The sequence below is a fragment of the Acinonyx jubatus genome, chromosome D2 (assembly GCF_027475565.1).
Source record: "Acinonyx jubatus isolate Ajub_Pintada_27869175 chromosome D2, VMU_Ajub_asm_v1.0, whole genome shotgun sequence".
Lineage (NCBI taxonomy): Eukaryota > Metazoa > Chordata > Mammalia > Carnivora > Felidae > Acinonyx > Acinonyx jubatus.
Genome location: NC_069393.1, coordinates 53,965,335 through 53,993,143, shown reverse-complemented (window position 1 = coordinate 53,993,143; position 27,809 = coordinate 53,965,335). Strand labels below are relative to the sequence as shown.

Sequence of the window (27,809 nt, the reverse complement as noted above, 5' to 3'; positions counted from 1 at the left end):
TTCAGTACAGTAAAAAAAATTACTGTGTAAACACAAACTTAAGATAAATTTAATTGAAGAAAATTTTCATTACAGAAATGAACAATGCTTATCATTCTTTAAACACCATATACGTTATTAATATATACTGTATATTTCCAACCAACTCCATTCTTAGGCTCAATTTAAGAAACACAATTATAACAGGTTTTATACAAAAAATACTTCACTAGGAAAGTAGACAAACTGCACAAAAAAAGTACATGTATAATGTGCATAGCAAGATAGCTTGAAGCATCTATGTATGGCTTTCTTTAAAATAAAACTTTTGGGGGAATGGGCCCATTTGGGACCTACTGTTACAGTTGACATATGTAAACTGTTTCACATCTTTTAGGCACTTGCTAACAATAGTGTTCAATCCCTGAAAAATGAATTTACCCAAAAAAAAAAAAAAAATTCTACATCTAAAATAAAAACCAAGAAAAGGACATGGGTAAAGTCTTACATATTCCTTTTAAATTAAACAACCAGTTTTATTAGTGCATGCACAGAACTAAACTGAAGGAAAATAAACTTTTTATGTCAAAAATTTTCTGTGCAAAATTTACATAACAAACTGAAAGGTACAAAAATATGTACAGGTTTAAATTCTTTCTTATATACAGAAAAGAAGCCCTGAAGTTTTCAGTCAATGAAAATGTTGTAACACTTGTAGTAACAATATAACAAAAATTATACAGTAATTTGTAATACAAGGACTCCGTTATCCAATGATCCAACAAAATTTGATCCAAACTTACACGATGAAGTTTCAGTCAATGATTCTGTCATTGTCATGAAAATATCCATTTTAAAACCCTACCTGCTGGGTATGTCCCCTAGGAATCTGTCCTGAAATTCTATGCACTGTCACTGAATCCACTATTAATGCTTCTTTATTTCAACTGCCAACAAGCAGTAAAGAATCTGCTTTGGGCTGTCAATCATACTGAAAAGGTGCTAACAAAAATGGTTTGTCCCAGAGAGTACATGTTTAGACACCTAACAGTAATTAAACAGCAAAAATCTGATTTGCTTTGCTAATCTTGTTTCAAAATATGGTTTCTGGAGAATAATTTTTTATTTTCAAGAAAAGCCATTCCCTTGGAAGTGCGTCTATGGTCCACTTTTTAAATGCATGGCAACCAAGTCAAAAATGGGCCATTTGGTTTAAGAGGGACAAACAATTTAAATCAAATAAGCATAGTTCTGTGCAAGAGAATCACTGGAGATTATCATCAAATTCAGAAAAATGTTCAAGTTCCTTCACTAGACTTCAAACTAGACCCAGAGAGTTTAATTCTTCTTTTGAGGCTTCTCATCTACTACAGTGCTTGACACAGCCATTTAGAAAAAGAAAATCACCTTGGGAGGGTATTCCAATCCTTGATGTGGGACACAGCGTAAGAGAAAAAAAGATGTACTTGTCAAAAACTCTCTTCAAGCATCAAGAGGTATAACTGTACTTAGTTACTCTAAGGAACCTAATACCCTTCAAAACAGCTCTATCGAGCAGATGTAAAGTTAAATTCTTTACTCAAGCTCTCTTAGTGTATCTTCACAAATGATGAGGAACTCCTTCAGCTCCATGGTGAAAGAGCTCTCTCCATCTTCAGAGGAGCTACACTTATCAGATTCCTAAGGCTGGTGGAAGAAGAGAGGGAATGCAGTTGTCAGCCGTTACCCTCTACTAAGAGTCCCTAAATAACTAAACTGGGAAAACTGTTTTATCAAAATTTTCTTTAGCCCTAACTTCCCAACAACACACTTAAAAAAAACTAAATCAAGGTACATCTGTGCTGTGATTAGTTTCTTTCAAAACTTATGTGTGCAGTGACAGCATTTGCAACTATCCCACATAAAACTTTTCTAGTCTCCCATGGAAATACAGCCTACTTTCCGATGTTCAATTTTAGGTATATACTGAAGTAGACAATTACCTTAAGGTAATTCAACCCACTGTTTTCTTCTAAGACCCTTTTACTTCTCTGTTCCTTGGTAACTACAGTAAATTATTCTAATATATTCCAATCACGAGTAGCTTCCATTAAATGTCTCTGCCCATGACCAGCCCAAGCATCCTGATTGTCAAATACTCTACCACAAAACCAACAGTTAAATTTAGCTTTTGGAACATTTTCAGAGGTAGTTTTCACGATCTGATAATTGTTTTTGCTCATCTTTTTGAGTGTTAATTTTAGCACAAATCTTTCTTTCACAGAACTAACAGGTTTAAATGTTTTATGCCTCTTGGAAAAATCATCATAAATTGTTTGTGAAGCATTACCACAAACCGGTTTCAGTAAAGCATCGATAGTTCTTTTTGACAATGAAACCTTAAGTACACGTCCATTAAATTTAGCAATAGTTTTCATTACACTTACTACTTCTGGGGCATCTGCATCAGGATGATTCAAAACTACAACTGGCTGGTTTCTCCTAGGACATTTCACAAGCTGTGTGGAACTAAATGGGAAAAGCCGCAAAGTTCTGACTGCATCTTTTGAAAGCCTCGGTCTGCTAAATCCAAACGATTCACGGACAGCTTCAGGTTTTGCCTTTTCTTTACACTTTCTATGTAATGTTGCCTTTTTTCTTGGAGGTTCTTGGTAACTATCCCTACACTTTCGTTTACAGTTCCTGTTTCTAGGTACAAAGGCAGTTTCAGAATCTTTACTTCTTACATGAGTTTTTATTCTTGGAAAATTTTTTTTGGAAGTCTTTTTTCTATCGAAGCTTCTCTCAATTGTACAATTTGTTTTACACCTTAACACCCTGGTATCTGAACGGTCAGTGAAACACACTGGTTCCTCAGAAGATTCTGGGCATGTCGCAGTAGAAGTTATCACAATTTCATTTGCTGGCATCATATCATCTAGTAAGAAGGGTAAGGCATCTCTAGAAGATTCTGGCTCTCTCTGCTCTCCTCCTGTAGTCTGATTAGATGGTACTTTGTCTTTCTGCAATGAGGATGCAGAGTTGTTTACAGACAGATTGTTAGCAGCAGTCACATTTAAAACAGGGTTAAAAATTTTCAGCAATATTTTTTGTGGTGTTCCTTCAGGTTTCTTTGGCTGTATGTTTTGATAATACGTACTATTTTGGACTAATTTAGGCTTAAGCAGCTCAGTCTTATTTGGCATCACACACTTTAAAAAAACAGCTTGTTTGCCATCAGGCAAGAGGGTATAAAGAGGTGGTTTGGGAAAAATCTCGTTCTGCTGTTTTACTGATTCCAAAATATTCAACTTGGTGCCCTGGTGCTCAGAAGCTACATTAGGAGTAGGAACAGCTTTCACTGAAGAACTTGCTGACGTTTTAATAATGTACGGGCCTTTTAACGGCAGAGTATTTTCGGAACTACTTTTCATGCTCAAGCAACTGCCAATGCTGGAACATAGTGCAGGTGTCAGACAATTACTGTTTGGTTCCACCTTTAAAAAAGGTGTTCTGCAAGGCTCCTTAGCTGTAGTTCCACAAGCTTGAGCACTCTCAGTTTTGACAGTGGAAACACCTTCAAGTTTCCCATGATTAAATGTTAAAATCATCCCGGGTTTCTTGTTTAAAAGAAGAGAAGCAGGTACACCTTGTGTGTTAACCAATGGAAGTGGTCTTCCTGAAACAACATGTAATCCAGGCTTGTTAGCAATGTGCAGTGGTACAAAAAAGCCTTTTGGAGTCTGAACAAATATAGCTTTTTTTGGTTCTGAATTTAGAAGTGGACTCTGCCTATATAAAGAACCTAAATTTTGTGTAGTGGCTCGCAGTTTATCTTTTACGAGCTGCTGTGTTATTATTGCATCTGACTGAGTCTTAAGTAATGTGCCAATACCTGAAATTCTAGGTGCCTTTTCTGAATCTCTCACATCTTGTGATATTGACAGATTTTGTTTTTCTTTTCCACTACACTTTAAATTCAGATCATTTATAGGCACATTAATCCCTATACCACCAGATGGAATTGGGAAGACGCCTTGTACTTTGAAGTCTTTTGAAGATTCAACTATTTTGCCTTCTCCCTCAGGTTTCTGAAATGACTGGTCACAATGAAGTGGCAGGCCTTTATCTGGAGTCTTACTAGAGTCCTGTTTTACATCAGATTTTGTTTTTAACCCATCCTGAAGTAACTGGTTTACTTCAGGGGGCAAAAATTCTGATGCCTGTTGGCTGTGGAGAGAGAAAACAGATGTGATTCTAGGCATCATAGGTGACTCAACATTAGAAATGTCATCCCACTTAGATTTTTCAGTCATATTCTCTAAATTTTGATTTTCATTAGTGTAGAAGTTCTGTCCGTCAATGTTTTGTCCTTTTTCTAACACACATTGTTCTTCAATTTCAGCTTGCATTTTTAAAGTTCCATCTTTAGTATTTAACAGGCTAAGAGATGCTAACATGCTATCCGGATTTGAGCTCTCCTTTCGCACCAAAGATAAAACCGATTCACTTATTGGTTGCTGAACAACCGTTTTGCTTGATGAGGGTTCTTTTTCAGACACCGCTGTTCCTGAAAACCTACGACGTTTATTAGAATTATTTACTTTTGAGTAATTATGAAAGGGTAATGATCCATGGTTGGAAGATTCAACAGGTAACTCAGAGCTGACATAATTAATGCAATAGTTATGCATATCTCCGCTGTTGTATGCATTTTGTTTGGTAGCAGAGTTGACTTTATCTGGACTTCTAATGGCAGCACCTGGTATCTCAGGGTGACTCTGAGGAATGTAACTTCCCCATAAGTCAATATTATCTTTTGTTTCAACTTTTGTGGCCAAATTCACTGATGCTGTAACCAATCCTGATGCTGACAAGGACGACACACTTTTTTCATCATCCACTGTTTGAAGCATATTACCCGTTTGAGATAGCAAAGCCATTTCTTTTTCTGATAGGACTTTCCCTGAAAGTAGAGGAGATGAGCACGAAAATGGAGTAGTTGCTTTCATGTAAACGGTGTCACTTAACTCAGTTGTTACTCCTGCTAAAAATCCAGTAGTGTCCAGTGTCTGGGGCTGCAAATTGCCAGTACCATCCTTTGCAGCATCTGGCTGTGAGCCTGGTGAATATAAATTCTGTTTACTGGTAGGCAACAATTTTATTACAATATGTTGTTTTCCATCCACCATCTTAAAACCCATAAAATCAGCACTGTAGTTAGCAGGAATTGTTATTCTATTATTTTTCACCATCAACACTGTAGGTCCTTGTACAGCGGTCTTCAAGAAACCTAGAGTCGAATGTGATCCCTCTTCAGCTCTATTATATTGCCCAGTGGACAGAAGAGTTGGCTTTTCTGACCCTAACTCAGCAGGTTTATCGTTATTCTCACAGTGTGGTCTTTCGTCCTTTTCTTCATTTAAATGTTCTTGAACAAGATGGCTCTGGTCTTCAGATTTAGCCTGTGTTTTGTTCAGTTTTTTTAGCACTTGAGTGTTTTTTTCTATACTTCGGTCGCTTCCATTGTTGATCTTCTTGCGTTTCCAGAATGTCTTCCTTGATGCATCTATTCTGTATCTTTTCAGTATCAGCTTAAGTCCTGAAGTCTTTGTCATCCTTTTTTCATATTTGTCTTTTTCCAGTTTCTCTTTTGCATATAAGTGTTCTTTGTGCAAAGTTATAACATGTCTTACGAGGTGCTCTCTCTTAGTGGCACCATAGCTACAATATTGACAAGTGAAAGGAAATGTACCAGAATGAATGTGAAGGTGCTTCTGAAGCTCTCCTTTGGTAAAACATATATGATGGCATTTACCACATTTATAATGGATTTCATTATGTCTATGAATGTGCTGAACAAATGTGCCAACATCCTGGGTGGAGAATTTGCACTTTTCACATTGAAAATTACCATTTACACAATGTGTGGATGTAAAATGCTTTGTCAAGTCTAATAAAGTATACACACTCTCATTGTTACAAATGTCACATTTTACTAAAGTGCTTCTGTGTGTCCGTCTGTGTTGTTTAAATATCTGGAAGTCATTTGCTGAAAAACTGCACATTTCACAAGGATATGAAGGTAATTCGCCACGGTGCCACATCTGAAAGTGTTTCTGTAAATCATTTGGGCTATATCGAGTGCTATCTCGGCATTTTAAACAGTTGAAATTGAGTATTTTTGCCGACATTTTTAAACCCTCTTCTTCAACTCTCTCAGACTTCTGGAGCAGCATACACTCCTCTACACAGCTTACAGTCTTTATACTGATAGATTTTCTTGCAGTCTGTGGTTGACGCTGAAATAACTTTCTGTATTTGTCAACTTCATGTTTCAAAAAGACTTCATTTGGAATATTTATCTTCGGCAAATCGATTTTCACATTTTTTAGTTCATAATGAAAACGACTTTCTGAAATTTTTGGCCTAAGCACTGATCTAATAGTATCAACTATCTCATTTTTCACATCATAATCTTTTTTTAAAATAGTTTGTTTTTCATCAAAAAATAACTGCTTCTGTTCAGATGGCATGATTTAACAAAAAACCCCAATTTCTTTTTTCTCTAAAAACTGAAGTTATTTGTAACTTAAACAGGAAACAATACTGTTGCAAGACATCTTCAAAATACGAGGATTTTTCCCACATTAACTCACCTGAAATCAAACAAAGAATTGAATTTTCATCACGTAAGCATCAGTAATTTTCATTAATTTTAAAGTTCATTTTGATACAAAATGCCAATGTCGATCAAACACATAAAAAGAGATGGAAAAAAATTGTGGAGCAGTTCGAGGACAGCTTACCAAGAGGTAAGAGTTGGAAGCAGAGATGGCGCTAAGCAGGAAGTCAGCAGCTACAAGCTCTACCTGCAGCCACTCTCTGGGACACCAGGCAGGCTTCGACTTCTCTGCACCTCGGTTCTGTCATCTAAGGAAAACCACAACTGGATAAGCACCCTTAAGCTCTAAGATTGCTATATGAAATTGATATTACAATCTTTAAACAGGATTCGAAAAATCTTAATGACAGCCATAAAAATTTCAGTTCCAATTACACACATGTACTAGTAACTTTCTCCCTTCCTTAGCTGACCCTATAGCTATTACCCTCTGAGAAATTCAACAGACTTCCCTCCAGATTTTCTACTTCCTTAGTGCCTCAGGGATAACTTATGTTTAAAATAAGTTTCACTTATCTAACAACAACAAAAAAATATTATGTGCTCTTTCAAGTTATCACTACTAAATGGTGTAAAAAAAAAAAAGAGAGAGAGAGAGAGAGAGAAATGAGAAGGAATAACACATTTTGCTGGGGTACGATTAAGTCCACCTACTACCTTTTTGGTTCCTGACCATCTTGGCTCTTTGTCCCTAGAACCCAGGTACATGGCAGCAAGGAAAGCCCCTGGCATAGGAGAAGGCACCCATTACTACCTGCCTCCATTAACTCCAACACTTACTGGTTTGTGTTACTCTAGACAAGTCTCAATCTCTGTCTTCGTTTCTTCATCTATAAAGTGAAAAAGAAAAATTAGCACTTCCCCTTTCACAGGATGTTGTAAAGATTAAATAAGAAAATATATGTAACGGTATCCTGTAAAGTGCTATATAAATTGTAGCTATCACTACTGTGATGACCATGGAATGACACATTATGAGTCAAACTGCAAAGAAATAAAAAATAGTAAAATAGTAAGATGTGATAATACATCGGTGAGATTGAAATCTGAATACTGAAGGTTCAGCAGAATAGCAAAATGTGTACTGGAAAAATTGTCTTCTCTTACTTTTGTGATCTTAAATATATATTGTGAGTAACAGAAAACTAGATAAACTAAAGAAAATAAAGTGTAAATCACATTGAGCTTCACCCATAATGTCTATTCAAAGGTCTCAGCCTTAAATTTCAATTAATCTAGGGGCACCTGGCTGATTTAGTTGGAAGAGCATGCAACTCTTGATCTCGAAGTTGTGAGTTCAAGCCTCACATTGGGCAGAGAGATCAAATAAATAAAAACTTTAAAAATGTTTTCAATTAATCTAAGTAACAAGAAACATTACTATTTCAGAAGTCCTTTATTAAGAAACCATAGATAAGAGTTACATCACGTTACATATTAAGAGACTCTTAATATTTCTCACACTTAGTAATTTTGGTTGGGTCTAAAAAACACATTCTTTAGTAGTCTCAAATATATAAATACTAAACTGATAATTGATTAGTAGGGTACCAGTCTACTGAATTTTTTTTTAATAGTGAAAAATCAGAATTTCACTATTCAGTGCTACACACCATCCTCTGACTCATATCATTTCCTCAGAGGTAATCTGCCCTGGGTGGTAGGACACTCGGGAACTGCACAAAATACGGAACGCTTCACGAATCTGCGTGTCATCCTTGCGCAGCGGCCATGCTGATCTTCTCTGTATTGTTCCAACTTTAGTATAAGTGCTGCCAAAGCACACACTGGTTTCCTAAATGTTTTTACAGACTGTGTCTAACTCAGTAAATTATTAAAATTTTCACTAAAAATTTACTATATTATTTAAAGCCAAATGTAAAAACTTTTCCTTCGAAAGTAAGAAAAACTAACAAATGGCCGGAAGAAAGTTCACGACACCTGGTGGACACTCCACACCAACTGAGAAGATTCCCTGCAGACTGTCACATTCTCAACAGTGACCAGCATCATAATCACCTATGCAGTTTTCCCCATACCAGAATCTGAGGGTGAGATTCAAACATGTGAAACTTTTAAGAACACCTATAATGGTTCTTCCCCATTTGCCTAAATATCATATTATGGTCACTCTGGACCATCCATACTCAAGCCTTTCTATTATACATGTAATCAAGAGGAGACTATATCGTGGGTTTTATTATAAAAGGCAAATTGTTTCTTGTGGTAACAGTACATGTGTCCAAAAATATATAGGTAATGCTAAAAATAGATTGATAGGATTTCTAAATATCATCAATTCCATTTCAAAATATCTGTACAATTTAAAATTTTTCTTGTAACATAACACATACCCCAGAGTCTGGCAACCAGTTTAAAAATAGGATTTTAAACAAGTCAACCAACCAAAACTTAATAAATAACAACTGTGATTGTGAGGCATTTTGCTGGGTGCTATGGAAAGAGTCAAAAACATGGTCTCTACCCTACTGCAGCTTACAGTCTAAAGGAAGAGGCAGGACATATACACTAATACATTGCTTGTTCAGAGTTGACATTTCAGCAACCTCACCGTTCCAGGACACAAAGAATAGAAAATAATTAAGTGGGATACATGGCAGCCAAAACAGAGTTCACAAATTCCATCCATTAAAGTGCACGTCCTTTCCTCATAGGCAAAACAATTAATAAAAGGGACCACCTTATTAAGAAATCCACTTAGCTTTTACTTAAGTTTAGTAACTGCTAAGTAATCAATACTGAGTATCAATATTTTTTTATATTTAATGTATGGCATGTACAATACAGCATTGGGGGGGGTTTGTGTATTTTAGGTAGTTTGGGGTTTTTCACCCTCAAATTTGAAATGGGGAAAATCTATTTGTCTTCAACTTTGTTCAACCTAAGTATGTGGAAGCAATCAAAGACAACACCTGGTAACAAATTACAATATGGTTACCACCTATGGGCAAAAAAATGTATTGTGTTGTGAACACATCAGAAAACATAAAAAAAAGAATGAGGAATTATAATCTTCCAACCTACTAGCTAATGCTCTTTTCACTACAGTTCAATCTTTACCTTACCAAAAAGATTACTGATTTTAAATCTGCCATTGAAACTACTGTCCTCTCTCTACATATTACTACCTCATAAGACTTAACCAACATCTCATCAAGCCTTGAAATACTACTATTTGCATAAAGTATGCCTGGCCCTTTCAAGTAACCTGGAGAGTTTCCTGCATCAAGGTGGCAACTTAAGCCGTTTGATTTCCTTCTTCCAACTGCCCACTGAAACACAAACGAAAAAATACAATAAAGACCTACAAAATGACAAGAAACTAGAAAAAGATTCCATACACATACTGCAACGTGTTTGCTAAGATAGAGTCCAGAGAGAGGAGAGTGAATACAAATGCTAATTCACTGCCAAGCACCACTCTCAAGGAAGAATTTCACTAGGGGACATGCATTTAACTAACATATAATAAGCATCTATTATGCCGTAAGAAAGTAAAGGACATAATTCAGCCTACTCCTTCCCTACATACCTTGGGATTCAAGGAAGTGAGGACTTGAGAGGAAAATCATGTGGTACCCTTTGGGGAGACAGAAAGCTCGGGCTGAGGTACGGGAAGGAAGAGAATGAATCCAGAGTTTTGAGCTAGGTCCAGCGGCCGAGCTGGGAGTTGCTAGCACCAGCTGTTGAGAAAGATATAAAGAGAAAATTATTTCTGAACAAAGATAAATCTTCCTCTGTTTAACAGTTCTGTCCTTTATCGACATAAGTAAATTATCTCTAAGCTGTCAGGAAAAAATTACATTAGCTTTTCACCTCCTTTTAACTAAAAAACTGAAAAAAAAATTGGTTCATTCTTAAAGAATTCATCTCCGGACACCTGGGTGCTTAAGTTGGGTGAGCATCCGACTCTTGATTTCGGCTCAGGTCACCATCCTGGGGTTGTGGGATCAAGCCCCATGTCGGCTCTGCACTGAGTGTGGAGCCTGCTTAAGATTCTCTCTCTCTCAAAAAAAAAAAAAAAAAAAAAAGGTGGGGAGGGGAGTAGGCAGAAACATCACTAGCTGAAACAGCTCAACAAAGAGAAAACAACTGAGCACTGAGAAACCCTTCCTCATTCCCCCATTCGGCAATGAAAAATAGTAACTACATGAAAGCCACTACTGCAGGAAAAAGAAGGCTTAGAGGGAAAGAATCAAGTAGTAATTGGCAATTTTAGCAAGACCTGAGATGATATACTAAAAAAAGAAAACTAAGAGCATATTGTCATGAAGGAGAGAAAAAAGTAGCAGATAGCAGAGAAATAATGATTTTGAAAACAAGAAAAAAATCTTGAGTTTTGGGTTGTTTTTTTTTTAAAGACCTGAATTTTCAAAATCAAAAGTTCCTCAAAAGCCAAGCAAGATTAGTGAGAAGAGAATATAAACCTCAATGTTTACAACTTATCCTAGTCAAATTTTTGAGTTTAAAAAGAAAAAATGAAATGCTACAAAAAAAAGGTAGAGGGAGAATTATCTAAAAAGGTATCTGATTTTTCATCAACAATGCCAACTTTAAGCAGAAATTAATATTAATCAGACATTTTAGTCACAATTCTAAATGTTAGAATATATAGAGTTCTGAGGAAAACGGATTAACCAAAGAATTAATTCTATACCTAGGAAAATGCATGAGGGAAAAGCACAATTTTAGATGTGCAAAATGATTTAGAGAATACACTATACATGTACTCTTTCTGGAATAAAGTTTCAAGTAAACACTTCAGCAAAATCAAATTTCAATCAGAAAAACAAGGACTAAAAGAAAGGAATAATGTGTTATAGAAGAAATATCTGTCAAGAATAAAATCTACAAAATAGAAATAAAAGTAAATATTTTGTAATAGTTAAGAAAAGCAAAAAAAACTAGAGGAGGGGAACATTCACAACATGACAAATAGGTAAGGAGTCCTTAAAGAAAAATTAATAGGAAACAGGAAGTATGACAATAGCAACAACTTCCTAAATGCTGGAAAGCAGAAAAATTAGTAAATGACCCTGCAGACCCAAGAAAACTGAATCCCAGACAGACAGTGGCGAAAGCTAAGAACTAACCTATTTTACACTCTGAATCTTTGAAAGGCTTAGGAACTGGCAGTACAAAGTAACTATGAAATGGGAAGAAGGGAGGAGAAAGCTAAAACAAAGAGAAATTTGGAGAAAGCTGCTTGAGTTCTGGTTCGATGCCAAGATTCCCTTTCTCACTCCAGGCTAGGTAACTGCTATTTCTCCACCACAGCAGCAGTTTATTCTCTGCAAAAAGTAAACACACTCTCTTAAACAGGGGATACCAGACACAGGTGAGAGAGTGGGTACCATATGATATCATGGTTTGAGAGATCAAGCCCCACATCGGGCTCTGCGCTGACAGTGGAGAGCCTGCTTAGGATTCTCTCTCCCTCTCTCTCTGCCCCTCCCCTAGTTGTGTGTGTGCGCACACTCTCTGTCTCAAAATAAATAAGCTTTTTAAAAAAAAAAGATTAAAGAAAATAGTAAAATAAATAAATTATAGTATTTTCATTTAATGGAATATTATTGTTTTAAAAACAATACTGCAAACCTACATTTATTGATAGGAAGAGATCCAAGATGCATTCAATGAAAAAAAAAAAACAAGAAACAAACAGTAGACATATTAGGGTTTAATCTGCTCAAAAATTAGTAGGTGTATAGAGAAGAGACATAGACCCATACAGACTCATAGTAAGAAGTCAGGAATACACACATAAAAATGTTTATAGTGATTACTAGTGTATCCTAAGTCACTGTTTCTTAAAATGTTGTCCTTGGATCACTATGGCCTCCACATTGGCATACCTCCTTATCACAGCATAAGCAAACAGCTTACATTTTGATGTGAGGAGAATGACCTCTTTGCGTCTAGACCACAGTTATGAAACTTTATCAAAAAGTGGTACGAAGCCACGAAAATTTTGAAATTCTCAAACAAAGCAAGTGAATTCTGCCATAAACCAACTGAGTTTTTTCTGAACAAACCTGATGCCAGCACAAAATTGTGGGATGTAGACACTAAAGGGTGGAAATCAAAACAAAATAGGTATCATTCAACACTACACTCCTCACATCAGTACACAAGTACCCAATCACACCTCTGCAGAAAAGACTGTATAACGGCCATAAAGTTGGAGGCGAACATAATGCTCAAAGAATATAAAATCGTGCTATTAGAGGTCACTCGTGGTATATAAATTCATGCTATTGAGAAGCAATTTTTTGCTTATTTAAGAATTTGTGAGCCATGATGTTACCTAAAAAAGTAAAAAAGTTGGCACTACCAGAGTAACAATTACGAATGCAGTTATACATTCATAAAAAGTTTTATGTATTTTACATAGAAAACAAATGGTAATCAACCAATATGCTTCCTGATCTCAATACACTGTTAAAAGAAAGACACTAAAAAAATAATAAAAACTTTTTAAAAAGAAAGAAGATAAAGAAATAGGAAAAACTGTAACGATCTAAATTCAACTATTTCTTTTTATACAGGTATCCCCTGCTTTTTGAAAGTTCACTTTTCAAAAAGTTTGCATTATGCCACTTCACTTACAAGACCTACATTAGTATGTTTTTGCTGACCAAAAGACATGGTTTTACAAAAAAAGGTAAAGAGCAGAAACAGCTTTCAGCCTTTGTTTGCAGCGAGCTCTTATAGAGGCAGCGCACACCCCAAGCAGTGAGTGGCACCAAGCTCCTTCCCCAGGAACTACAAATCAACATGTCAGCATTCAACATGGCCATAGCTTTGAACTGTGTTTGTGAGCATCTGTGCTTTTATCGCAATTATTTCTGCCTCCACCAACAAGATATGCTTCAAGATATCAGAAAAGCCTAAGACTAAGGTTATTTTTTGGCTCTGAGAACACCCAAAACTTTTCCACCTAAAGGAATGGTAATTGTTTCTTCACTTTATACCATTTTCAGCCTACAAAAGGTTTCATAGGACCACTCTTGTTTCAGATAGTGAAGGAAACCTGTATACTATACAATGAAATGAAGAGCAAGTATAATGTTGAACTGTTTTTACATTAGTTAAGCATATTTTTCTTTAATAAAGTGCTGGTTTTGACCTGACAAAATTTTATTCAGAATTTTCTGCTATCTTTAATAGTTTTGATGTTGGCATTATGGAGAATATGTAAAATGAAATCGGAATAACTTCCACAATTTCATCTCCTCTGGAATTAGTTCACTAAACATGAAAATTGCCTACTCCTTAAAATTACACGATTGCACCAAAAATACCACATGGGCCTGGTACCTCTTTAGATTTTAGGCCTTCCAACCTTTGCAAGCTCTTCTACAGTTTCTGGGCTCTTCAGGGTTTACACTGCTTGAGCCACTTTAGGCAATTTATATTTTCCTTGAAAATAATAAATTTCCTACACATTGTCTAAGTATACTCCCATAAACTGCACTTTTAACAATCCATCTTACATAAATAAAAGTACAACATATGTATCGGTATCACTTAAATGTTCATTTGTAGGAAAATGATTAATTATGCAACATCCATCCACACGAAAACATTATAAACAAAAAGATGTACGTACTGAATTGATTTCATTGTGAATTTTTTTGTTTGTTTTTAAAAAAGGAAGTTGCAGATGACGGCATGTAACACATTTTTAAATTAGGAGGAAAGATCCCCATTTTCATGTCAGGAGAAAAGACAGTATGAGGGTATGTTTGCATAAGCATAGACAAATCTATGGAAAGATACGTTCTAAACTACTGACAACATATTAATTTCTTTTAGGGAATGACAGCATGGCATAACAGAAGACAAACGTACCCAAACAGCAGGGAGAGAATCATCAGCTTTCGTAAGTACTCCAGAGTGAACCAAGAGGGCAATGTTACTACCACCAAGGCTTTACTGCGGCCTGCATCTATTCCTGCCCTTGAATTCTAGGAAATCTGTATCCTTAAGATAAATTCCTCCTTTTCAGATTACCCTAACTTAAACTAGCTTAAGCTAGTTTTATTACTTGAAACTAAAGACTCTTAAGGCATTAAGTTGATAGATCAATGCTGACTGCATTTAATTCACAGAAAGGTAGGTTTTGTGATGATCCTTTAAAGAGGAAAGGACTTAAACTTGCAAGAAAGGAGCAAAGGCTATCCAGACCAGAAAAATGGAGTAACACTGAAGAAAGGCATTTTTCTCTCATGGCACTGCAGGATTGAGATCACAGAGAAAATGTATAATAGGGAGGTTAAGTGAGAACAGACTACAGAGGACAGATTTGAACTTGAAATGAAAGGTAACCAGGAGCCATGGCTAGCCCATGAGCAGAGAGAAGTTATAAAGGCACTATTTTAGAAATATTATTAGAATGCTACTAGAAAGCAAGATATATTGGAGACAGTAAAAATAGAAGTTGGAAAATCAGAGAAGTGACAATCCACATAAAGAGTAAGGAACCACAGAACTGGCAGTGTTCGCATATTAAGAAACACACAGAAAAATTTTAAAAAGATGATTCCCAAAGTAAAACACCAAGGATAAAGAACATTTGAATAGAATAAATCAAAAAGCGTCATTCTTAGAGTTTCATTTGCTGTCTACAACAGACTAAAAAGCAAAGACATTTTACAGTCTTTAGCTTTATTGAAATGGTATAAAAAGGAAGAATCTATATGCTCTTTATTACATTCCAGTTGCTTAAACAGTAAACAAAGAACTAAAAAATTCTGATTTTAGCTTTGCCCCATTTGTAACTTAGCATGTAGCTCTGTAACCTAACTTGTCACATTACACAGAAAGACTAATATAATTAGTCATTATTTTGTATAACAATTTCATTCCTTGAATCACCAAATTTTTTCTACAGAGATAACTGAATTCAAAACAGTCATATGAATATATAACTAGAGGTAAAACAAAAGCAGCATGCATCAGTAGAGCTTACTGAAAAAATGTAAAGTTCTGTCTAAAAGGGATCTAGAAGAGAACACAAAAAACCCTAAAACATATTTTCAAAGCAGAACCATATAACACCTTCAAAACAATAATCTTTTCATGACTTGAAACATACACTCTGGGCTTAGTTTTTTTTATAGCTGTTTTAAGTTTTTAAAAAGTTCACCTACAGGGCTAATAATACCTATCATATTTTATTTTTTTTTTATTTTTTTATCGTTTATTTATTTTTGAGACAGAGAGAGACAGAGCATGAACGGGAGGAGGGTCAGAGAGAGAGGGAGACACAGAATCTGAAACAGGCTCCAGGTTCTGAGTGGTCAGCACAGAGCCTGACGCGGGGCTTGAACTCACGGACCGCGAGATCATGACCTGAGCCGAAGTCGGACGCTTAACCGACTGAGCCACCCAGGCGCCCCTAATACCTATCATATTTTAAACAAGTGAAAGAATAAATTTTGTAGAATATATATATATATATACACACACACACATATATAATACATATATATGTGTATGTGTATCTATTTTGTATACATATATATGCATATACATATATATACACATACATATTGTATACATATACACACATAATAAAAGCCAGCTCCCTCCAAATCTTTGTGGCCTAATAAACAACTTAAACAGAAAAGAAAAATAAAGAGTTAAATATACAGATGTAAGGAAGTACAGATTCAGAAATGTTCAAAATGCGAGAATACATGTGAGCCATGTACCACTCAGGTAGGCTAGTGACACTGATACAATTATGAAGGAGTACAAAATGGAAAAATTAAAATACAGAAGCAGTTCAGGTTCATCTTTTTTTTTTTTTTAAAGCTTATTTATTTTGAGAGAGAGAGACAGAGAGCTGTCATGCTCTCTCTGTGCATGAGCAGGGGAGGGGCAGAGAGTGGGGGGAGAAAGAATCCCAAGCAGGCTCTGTACTGTCCACGCAGAGTCCTACACCGGGCTCGATTCCACAAACCCCGAGTTTATGACCTGAGCGGAAATCAAGAGTGGACACTTAACCGACTGAGCCACCAAACACCCCTTAATCTTATTTCTTATTACTGAGATGATGACTGCTCATTATCCATAAGGTACAGTGCCCAATATCTAAGATGCTATCCACTACCTACACATACACTTTTATTTATCTTTGTTCATCCTGCTTCCTCTCACCAGGCTTGTCATCCCCTTCTATCTTCATTCCATATTAGTCAAACTTCCTGTCTAATTCTACCTCCTATAGGCACACGAAACCTTCTGCAATACACATTAATCTCTCCCTTCTCTGCATATCCATTTAAAGTACAGCCATTGTTCACCACTTCATTACACTGCTTTATAGTTACATCATTTCATTTTTTAAGTTTTACCTCCCTTAAAGAGAAGTTCTATTTTATATTTTTCATTTATGCCTCACGAAAGTCAAGATGATTGGTACACAGGGTCCTAACACACTCCCGACTCATTCTTTTATTTGCAACCCAAATATCTGACTTCCTGTGATTTCAGATTAAATGACTTTATAGCAAATAGCAAACGTTACAGATCACGTAAACTTTTTTTGCTGCAATGGAATTTGATTTAAAACACACACACAAGCTCACGCGCACGTGCACGTTCTCTCTCACATGGTCAGAAATCACATTTTCAATATGTAGGAATTGGGAGAAAAATCAAAGTAATCTATCCAAAGTGAAATAAAGACCACCAAATTTAGTATGGGAAGGAGAAAGGTTATTTCATCTCTCATGCCTTTCTTCTTTGTCATTTTGTTGTGGCAGTAACTCAGAGTAGGCAGAGTTTACTTAAGATTTTGGAACACATGGTGGGGGGAGGGGAATCAAGATTTATGGCTATTCGATTGGGAGAACATGTATCAACATGTAATCCATTTCCCCTCTGCTTCTCAAAACAATATAAACTATTTCATTTTTCTCTGGCTCTATAAAGCACCTGCCTCAAGGACAGAAACAAACTCCACTTCCCAGGCTGCCCCACCATAGTAACATGGCACCGCAATCCATCCAGTTACTCATCCCAGAAATGAAGGAATCATTCTGCGCCTTCTTTCTCTTACTCCCACACTAATCCATAAGCAAGTCCTGTCAATTCTATCTCCAAAATACATCTTGAATTCTCTCCACCTCCACCACCATCTTCTCAGTCCACTGCCATCTATAACTTGGATTAAAATAACCTAACTGGCATTCATGCTTCTCTCTTGCCCACCACCTTCCTGTGAATCCATTCTCCACACAGGAGCAAACGTGATCTTAATATAAAATAGATCACAACGCTCCCTGCTTTAAAATCTACAGTGGCTTCCCAAAGCACTTAAAACAAAATTTAATCTCTGCCAAGACTTACAAGGAGCAGTGACATCTGGTCCTGGACCCCTCTCCTAAACTTCACCTCATACCAATTTCCTCATCTGTAAATGCACTCCAGCAAGCTACCACAGATAGCCTCTCAGTTCCTCAAATACTCCTTTCCTATCTCAGACCTTTGCACCTGCTGTTCCCTGCTTGAATTGAATTGGTCTTTCTCCTAGTTTTCAAATGCCTAGATCTTTCTCATCTTTTAGGTCTCAGCTCAGATGTCATCACCTCAGAAGGGTCTCCCCAACATATAAAGCGCTGCTTCTCAACCAGAAAAATATTCTCTAAGCTCCTTGTATTTCTTTTTTATAACACTTTTTTTTCCTCTGGCAATATTTTATATATTTGACAATTTATTTTCTATCTGTCGTTACCACTGAAATAAAAACTGCATAAGTATAAGGAACACATCTGTCATGTTTTTTGCTATACCACCAGCATCTGGCATAGTGTTGGGCATGTAGCTAGCACCAAATCTGTGCCAATCTTTGTTCTAAGTATTGAGAATACAGCAATGAATAAAACAGACAAAAACCCCTCCCCTCATGGACATAACACTCTACTAGCTATTTAGATAATAAACAAGATAAGTAAATTCCTATTACATATGACATGTGTAACATATTCAAAGGTGATAAATACCTATGGTGAAAAATAGGCAGAATCAGAGTTGCAATTTTAAATATGAAGTCAGGTAGCCCTCATTTGAAAAAGTCTTATTTAAGCCAAGATCTTAAAACGTTGAGGCAGAAAGCATTCCAAGAAAAGAAATAATGAGTGCTAACACCCTGAGTATAGAGCGTCCCTAGCATGTTCAGAGAAGAGCAAGGTCGGTAGGCCTAGAACAAGAAAACAGCACAGGGAAGAAAGCAGTAGGAGATGAGGTCAAAGAAGTAATGAGGGAACTGACACAAGGCCTGAGGGATACTACAAGGACTTTGGTTTTACTATAAACAAGATGAGAAGCTACTGGAACAACATTTGGGGTAAAGAAGTAACATAAGCTGAATTATTTTTTAGAGATCACTTTGGCTACAATGTTAAGAACAAAGTATTTGGGAAGGAAGTAAGAGTAAAAGCAAGAAGACCACTTTGGAGATAATTACGCTACAACATCCAGGTCAGAGATGATGGTGGCTTGGTGGAGAGAATGTGATATGGTTAGGCTGTGGATATGCTGTGAAGATAGAGCCAAAGGATATGCTGACAGACTCCAATTTGGTCTGTGAGAAAGAGACATGTCAAGGATAACTCCCAAAGTTCCAACTTCAGCAAATGAAGAAATGCACTGCTATTTATTAATACAGAAAAGACAGAGTGAGAACAATAAGTATAGAATATATATCAAGAGTTCAGTTTTAGTGGAATTTCAGGTATCTAGCTGACAGCGAAGTAGAAATGTGGATGTGTAGCTGAATACAGAATATGGAGGTCTGGATGTAAGATAAAATTTTGGGAATCAGTGGTGTGTGTATGTATTTATGTATATAGAATTGAATGAAATCACCAAGGGGTAAGTACACAAAGAGAGAAGTCCAAGGCCTGAGCCTCAGGATGCTACAACATTTAGAGGAAAAAGAGGAGAAAGAACCAGCTGGTAAGGATGAAAGGAATGACCAATGAGGTAAGTAAAGAGAGTGGTGTCCTGAAAGCAGTGAACAATGTGTTTCCAGGATCAGGTATTGATCAACTCTCTCAAGTAAGATGAGGACTGAGAATTGACCACTGGACTTAATGTCAAGACCATTGGTGACACTGATTAGAATGGTTTCAGTGGGGTTATATAGAAGGGATGACTAGCATGGATTTAGGAGAAAATGGGAGGGAAAAAAGGGAGATATAGATGCAGTACAGATAACTTTTTTTTTTAATGTTTATTTATTTTGACAGAGAGAGAGCGTGCTCAATCAGGGGAGGGGCAGAAAGGGAGGGAGAATTCCCCAGCAGGCTCCACATCACCAGCAGAGACATGTTAACAATAATTCATGGGTTTAATCTCACAAACTGTGAAATTATGACTCGAGCTGAAATCAAGTCAGACGCCCAAACAGCTGAGCCCCCCAGGTGCCCCCTTTTAAGGAGTTTTACTATAAAAGGGAGACAACCCTTTTAAGGAGTTTTACTATAAAAGGCCAAGAGACAAAGGAACTGAAATGGAGTTATTTTTTGTTTGTTTTTTTAAACTGGGAGAAATTACAGTATGATTACGTGCTTATGAAAATGATATAACAGAAAGATAAAAAGTGATGATGAAGGAAAAAAAGTGAACAAGTAGGAGAGGTAAACTTAGAAAATAATAAAGATAACTGATCCATAGTTACTAGAGAGGAGGATAGTGGGAAGATGCGATTATGAGAAGCTGTGGCATAAAATGTCTCATTAAATCTATGACAGGTGGTCCACACCAACACCCTGTGCACCAAATGTGGCCTGCTGCTTTTGTAAATTAAGTTTCACTAGAACATAGCTACACTTGTTCATTTACATATGGTCTATGGCTGCTATCGTGTTCCAACAGCAGCTGATAGGTGTAGAGATCATACTGCCAACGAAGCCTAAAATATATACTACCTGGCCATTTACGGCAAAAGTTTGCCAACCCTGGTATACAGGAATGTTCCAAATGTTAATTCTCTTGAGTTGAATATCAGCTAACTGGTTATTGAAAAAAGGTGAAGTTAACAACAGCATTTAATGAAAGAATGACACATTAACCTATACATCATTCCTAGTATCTGGAGCTCAACACAATTGTTATGTGAGCAATCAAACATTAATTTAATTCCTTATCTCTTTCAGAATGCTTTTACATCTATTGCAACGTTAGTTTTGAACTGGCTGTTTCTCTAGAGGAAGGGTATGGTTATGCCACTGTTACTATGGGATCTCTCAAAAAGGGGCAGGTAAGAAGAAAGAAACCAATTTTATATATGTGTGTATAATATGTATAAAACAGAACACCGCAAATTAATGATTGTTTTTAAAAAATTTCCAAGGCAGGGGTGCCTGCATTGCTCAGTCGGTTAAACTTCCAACTTTGGCTCAGGTCATGATCTCACGGTTTGTGGGTTTGAGCCCCGCATAGGGCTCTGTGCTGACAGCTCAGAGCCTGGACCCTGCTTCAGATTCTGTCTCTCCCTCTCTCTCTGCCCCTCCCACGCTCACTCTTTCTATCTCAAAAATGAATGTTAAAAAAAATTTTTTTAAATAAAAATAAAAAATTTCCAAGGCAGAAAATATAACAAGATGTTTTCCACAAGAAGTAAATTTACATCACTTGATTACACTTATTTTGCACCTTAGCATCACAAAAATGGCAAAGAAATATAAACATTTTATTCAAAGCAATCTCCACCTTAACAGAAAATAAAATTTGTTTGGCTTTCCAAATACCTCATACGTGGATTTACCTAAAATAGTCAACCTTATTATCACTACCTCTCATTTCCCCAAAATACAAACCATTACAGTCAAACCAATCTCCTCCCTATCTTGGATCAGTCCTTAGTCATTTTCAACTCCATCCTTTCCTCAATTATTCTGTGCCTATCAAAATGACTCATAAGTTAAAACCTATTTGCACTCATACCTCCTTGAAGAAACCTTCTAGCCCTCACTAATTTCCTTTCTATCAGAACTCAGATTTAATATCCAGACTACATGAATGTATATGCATTTACCTGTTGTTTGTGTCATTTCATACACACTAATCTGGATTCCTTAACTAAACTGTAAACACTTTGAAGGCAAACAATTCCTTTTATTCTTTCATATTACTAAAATGCTGAGCACAGCACTGATTATTCTCAACACACTCTTGTTGACCTGTGTAACCTAAGTATACAAAAATGTGCTACATTAAAGGAAGTCCATCATCCTCAGCAAGTAGGTAGAATCCTTGACTATCCAGGCAGCTGCACGTACTTGTACATAGTAGACACTCAACAAATGTTTGTAGGTTGAATGAAGGACTAAATGTATACATGAATGATGAATGAATAATGGGCATTCTTCATAAGGTGGAAGCAAAGGGCAAATTGTAGATGGACGTGGCCAACTTGAAGCTATAGACCTTAAATTCATAAGGGCCAAATATTCATCAGAACATTTTCTGCTGCAATCCAATTCAAACTAATTTATATATAAAATTTTGGCTCATGGGACTGGAAAGGACACCAGGGTAGCTGACAGAATCAAAAGAAAACCATAGATATCTCATACCACAGTCCCTGGAACTGAAATTGGCATGCTACCTCAACCTATCTCCCATTTATTTATGGTTTCACTTTCTCCTACTACAGATAGGGTTCTTATACATGTGGGAAAGAATGCACTAACACCCTACTACTAACACCCAGATTAATAAGAGTTGATCTGAATTAATTAATAAGAATCCTACTAACACCCAGATTAATAACTTCAGAAAAAAGGGAGCATCTTTCTCCTAGCATTCATACATCAATGTCACAGGATTCTAATTGGCTCTGCTGGATCAATACGCAATCACTGTTGCAACAGGGATGACTAGGTTTGGGTTATAAGAGTATACGACTGACAGGCAGCCTATCAACCACACATGATAGGCGAAGAGATGATTCCCCAAATGAAGAGATACGGAGTTGAGCAAATTAGCATACAGCTGACTCTAGAACAGCACAGCTTTGAACTGCACAGGTCCACTTATGCACAGATTTTTTTCAATACAGTACTACAAATATATATTTCTCTTCCTTATGATTTTCTTAATAACACTCTCTGTTCTCTAGCCTACTTTATCCTCATTTATTTTAAGAACACAGCCTCTAACACATATACAAAGTATGTGTTATTCAACTGTTCATGCTATCAGTAAGGCTTCCAATCAACAGAAGGCTTATAGCAGTTAAATTTTAGGGGAGTCAAAAGAATACACACAGATTTCCAACTGCATGGAATTGGAAATCTACCTACCCCCACATTGTTCAAGGTCAACAAAAACATATATATATCTAATTTTTTTCTACCAGCTATAACCTCTAACAACCCAATTTTAATTAGGAATTGGTGATGATTTTACCACATTTTGCACTTACTAGACTTTCCACAAAGCCAATATTTGTTTTTGGCTATTACCACTTCTTAAAATAAGACCCATGTGAGACCTACTTAATTATCCTAAGCTTCAAGTCATGCAACTTAATTCTGATACCTATTTCATGCAGTCATACCGATCACGATTTCAAAATTTAGTCAGGGACACATGGATGGCTCAGTCAGTTAAACGCCTGACTCTTGGTTTTGGCTCAGGTCATGATCTCATGGTTCACGGGTTCGAGTCCCATATCAGGCTCCTTGCGAAGGTGCAGAGTCTGCTTGGGATTCTCTCTCTCTCCCTCTCTGTCTGCCCCCTTCCCTGTTTGCACGCTCTCTCTCTCTCTCTCTCATGTGCTCTCTCAAAATAAGTAAGTAAACTTAAAAAAATAAAAAGTAAATTTAAAATTTAGTCAGACTCTGCTCACAATTTTTCAAGATGGAATAATCCAAATCATTTTGGTAAGTCATCATACAGCAGCCTCTTGTTTACTTCATTACATTTGAAGTTTTCACTCTTCATTGTGTAACTTCTTCTGAGAATTTTGGATCAAACACAGTAAAGAAAATTCTTAGCACTCAGCATTTACTTTATTCAGAAAACAACACAGTACCCATGCAAACCTAATTCAGTTAGAGGTCAAACAATTGTTATGTAGGAAGAAATTACACATATAAATGAACATAAATAATAACCTGGTATCTAAGCTTTGTTGCTTTGTACTCACTGTAGTTGTTAGATATTAACTTCTAATAAAATAAAACATTCCTGCCTTTGTGAAAAATGACCCTGAAAAGAAAACCATCTGCTAGTAAAACTCATGGCAAACATGGTTATGATTAGTAAAGTAATAATTTCAGTTGGTAGAGTCCTCTTCCACTTTTTTAGTAGTTATATACATAATCTTATTTTTTTTTAAAGTTTATTTATTTTTGAGAGAGGGAGAGAGAGAGAGAGTGAGCTGGGGAAAGGCAGAGAGAGATCTGAAGCAGGCTCCAGGCTCTGAGCTGTCAGCACAGAGCCTGACATGGGGCTCAAACTCGTGAACCGTGAGATCATGACCTGAGCTGAAGTCGGGCACTCTACCAACTAAGCCACCCGGGTGTCCCGTACATAATCTTATTTCTAATTTAGAGTTATATTTATGGGTATACTTATTGCATTTGGTGAGGGGAATTATAATACTGTGGTATCCCAGTACCTACCCAAAACAAACAGCAAGAAAAACTGCTTCCACGGTAGATAAACTGTATTTTTGTACAAGGGTACAATATTTTCCACTGAGTTTGCAAAGCTTTCCTTACAATACCATGGATTCGATGGCAGATTTTCCCCCTTCTTTTTGTTCACACCAGGATATTCAGATGATTGCCTTCAGGAAACAAGTCATAACTCCACAGTGATTCCCAAATATCTTTCCTGATTCATAATGTAGATGCCATTAATCATGATATAAATATCGGGGGTTTTTTTTTAGGAGCATTACTTTACACTTACCAGAGCAAAACACAAACACTCTTCTGGTCATTTATACAACTTCAAAACATCTTCCTACCATATATGTCTCCATCGTTCATTACCCAGAAGCCCTTAATGTTGTCTTTATGTTTAGAAAAATACAGCTTAAATTATCTTTAGATTTCTAATGAAATGTTAAATAACAAACTAGGAAACCAAAACTACCTTTTCTGCCAACATTAAAAGGAAACCTGTATTTTTTATTTAAGCCAAACATAAAACTATAACTTATGAAAACTTGTAACTCTTATTTTTTTGTCCCATATCAAAACATATTAACTTACTGCTTAATAGACTACATACTGTAATACTTCAATCTGTACCATACCTCCTTCTTCAAGGAACAAAAGGCACGCAATTTAATGCTTGGACAAAGCCACAATCAGGAACAGTGGTCAAAAGAAGAGACGATATCTGGAAATGAAGACCAAGAGTTTAAAACTGACTGCATAAACTGTTAGTAAAATGGTTTTTATACTCGTGATTCAATTATGCTTCATATTCAACCTATGTGTTTAAATTTGAAAGGAACAAAAAAACCTCTCTGCCCTTAGGCAAATAACCCATCATTGCTACTCCATGATAACATCATAAATTTATAAAAATCAGAAAACTCAAAGCTTAGAAGGGAGCTCAGACTCCATCCAATTCATTTATTACAAGATCAGGAAAATGAATCTTGCCCAATATCACAATCTTAGAACAATCTAGATCTGATTCCACCCCAGATATCCTACTACCAAAATACTACCTCTTAATACTCATTGTGCTAGTATCCCATGTATATTGCTGACCATGTAAAGTCAATACCCCATGTAGAACTGAAACATTCACAGCCTCTACACACCTGGGATCAGATAATTAATAAAAACTTCAACTTTATTACAATTCTTTTCTTCTGCTTATATAGTGCTTTATCACAAAACTTTTAGTAGAGTACCCAAAGGAACTGAGCAAAAAAACCCTCAAGTCTTTTATCATCAAAAAAAAAGTTGTATTAAGTGATCTAAAGCAAACATTGCTTCAGTAAGAACAATTCCAAACAGAAAAGTAAAGAATAAAAGTACATTAAATGACATGTTTAAAGTATGTTTTAAAGTCAAATTGTGTATTTATGCTAAAATATATCCTCTGGAATGCTTCAAGATATAAAAACTTGGGACCGCAACACACTATTACCAGAGAATAGGATAGGATTTTAAGTGTGATGATAAAAAAATCTCAGCCATTTAAAAGCTCATACATTATCAATGCACATAGTAGGTATTCATCATGGTTGTTGATCCTTTTACCCTTCCATAAAACCATATCTAAAACGTTTTGAATTGGTATTTATACTTACTTTCACTGCAAAAAATAAAGAAAAATTTGGATGTGCAATACAGGTTAGATACTTTTATTTTATCCCTCCCTTCCCTTTTGTTAATAATTTTCTAAACCTGGGGATCATCTTATTTATGAGGATTTTAACAAAAATAACGGGGTCTACTACACTTACCATACTCATGAAATGCTAACGCCTGAAAAATGTTAATACAATGCAATGCCTTTCTTCATGAATATCAGAAACATATAGTTTTGCTGAAAGATAATCCATTTCTATGGATTTGCAGTTAAAAAGAGGTCAGGGTATTCCATTGCATCGATTTAAGTGGTTTCTATCTGTTCAACCTGAGGATACTAATTTTAGAGTACACTCAAATCCGATCCCTTGCTGCATAAAAAAGAAAAAAGAAAAAAAAAAAAAAACAGTAAACTAGGCCTAACACACAGACGCTCTAGTTAATGAAATTCCTACCCTGATGTACAGTTTGGCGTCTTGTTTCACCATTGCTACAGCCACACAAAGTTCAAGCATTCTTACGAATTCCTTAAATATTGACTTATTTTATTTTTCTGGTGTTTTTTTAGACTTTTGATATCCAAACATACTACACGAATGTTTTCACTAAAATAGATCACAAACACTAAACGCCCCAAATTTAAACCTAAAAAGAAAACTGAGCCTAAACTTTTGTATTCTGAACCTTAAAGCTACCACATCTGTTTTGTTGCTCTTCCTAAGTTACAACATTTTACCTCATATACATTCACCCTACATATATTCCATTACCATATCCATCTAGGAAGAGACTGTCTACTTGACAATGAGGACACCATGTTAAGAATAGACTCAAAATGGACCCTACAAGTGAGAAAGCCAGTTACAAAGAAATCCATCTGCCACTGGGTGTGGTTGGGGTCTGCAAGGAAGGGCGCCTGTGGCCAACTCTGGAGGAGAGAGCGCGCGCCAGAGAGCTGTGCGTATCTGCAAGAAAAGACCTCCAATGACCACAAACTGGACCCACAATGGGGACGCCGTCGAGTCGGGCTGCCGTGGGCCTGCGAATCTACAGCTCGAGGGGTGCGGCCGCAGGACTGCCCATGCTGTCTCCACCAGCCCCGCAACGCGCCGAGTGGGTGCTTCGAGCGCCGCGCGCCCCGCTCCGTCCCAAACACCGCGCCCGATCCGCCCCTTCCTCCGGGGTTCGGCTCCCCTCGGGCGCGCGGAGGCACACTGTCGCCGCGCTCCCGCTCCAGCTCCTAAGCTGGGGGAGAGTGTGGAGTTCAAAGAGCCCGAACGTAGTGCAAACCCAGCTAAGAAACAGAAGGCTAGCTCTAGCAGCCTGCAGGAGCGCCGGGTAAAAGAGCCCACTTCTCTAGAAAAACTTTGCGGCAAGTTAGGCGGAAGCGCTGAATAGCCGGGACTATTTAGCAGGCGCTTCCTATCACGAGAGGCGGATCCCTGAGCCGGTTCAGGGGACCCTGACACCCCCACAAACTCGCACTTTGCCCCCTGGCTGGCCATCTAGAAGTCCCGGCATCCTAACAAGTCTGAGCGGCCCCGTTCATAGGGAATACCTGTCGTGGTCCCCATTGCCTGCGAGTCCCCGATGGCGGCCATTACGCTTCCATCCGGGTATTGCCGAAAAGCCGATCGCGGCGCTACCGGTAGCGCACGCTGCGGCGGAGGGATCCGCCGGGCAGTACCTGAAGCGAGCGGAAGAGGACGGAGGCCGGCAGGGTTCGCGCCTTAGCCTGGCGAGACTAGGCCATTGAGCTGGACTTGCCGCTGACCTCTCAAATTAGCGCGCTTCCCCGATGCCTGCCACGCCAGTGACTCACCCTCCCCCTGTGTTCTCCA

At 37.1% G+C, this 27,809-nt stretch overlaps 1 protein-coding gene and 1 non-coding gene across 11 annotated transcripts; both read right to left on the bottom strand.

Annotated features, from left to right (window-relative positions):
* Window positions 1-27: 27 nt before the first annotated feature.
* On the bottom strand, window positions 28-27,809 carry ZNF518A (zinc finger protein 518A). Of its 10 annotated transcripts, none has more exons than XM_053207285.1 (6): window positions 27,791-27,809; window positions 24,954-25,039; window positions 10,197-10,347; window positions 7,424-7,473; window positions 6,768-6,891; window positions 28-6,617 (listed from the first exon to the last, which is right to left on the bottom strand). In XM_053207285.1, the coding sequence occupies exon 6, from the start codon at window positions 6,492-6,494 to the stop codon at window positions 2,034-2,036; it is 4,461 nt and encodes a 1,486-aa protein (XP_053063260.1). In that variant the 5' UTR covers window positions 6,495-6,617; window positions 6,768-6,891; window positions 7,424-7,473; window positions 10,197-10,347; window positions 24,954-25,039; window positions 27,791-27,809; the 3' UTR covers window positions 28-2,033. The 10 variants fall into 10 exon arrangements, with proteins under 10 accessions (XP_053063260.1, XP_053063263.1, XP_014938488.1 ...); XM_053207288.1 differs by lacking the exon at window positions 27,791-27,809 and adding an exon at window positions 27,527-27,723 and having other exon boundaries at window positions 24,910-25,039; XM_015083002.3 differs by lacking the exon at window positions 27,791-27,809 and adding an exon at window positions 27,527-27,723.
* Window positions 8,325-8,427, bottom strand: LOC113600421 (U6 spliceosomal RNA). Its single transcript, XR_003421414.2, has one exon. It is a non-coding gene; the product is annotated as a U6 spliceosomal RNA (small nuclear RNA).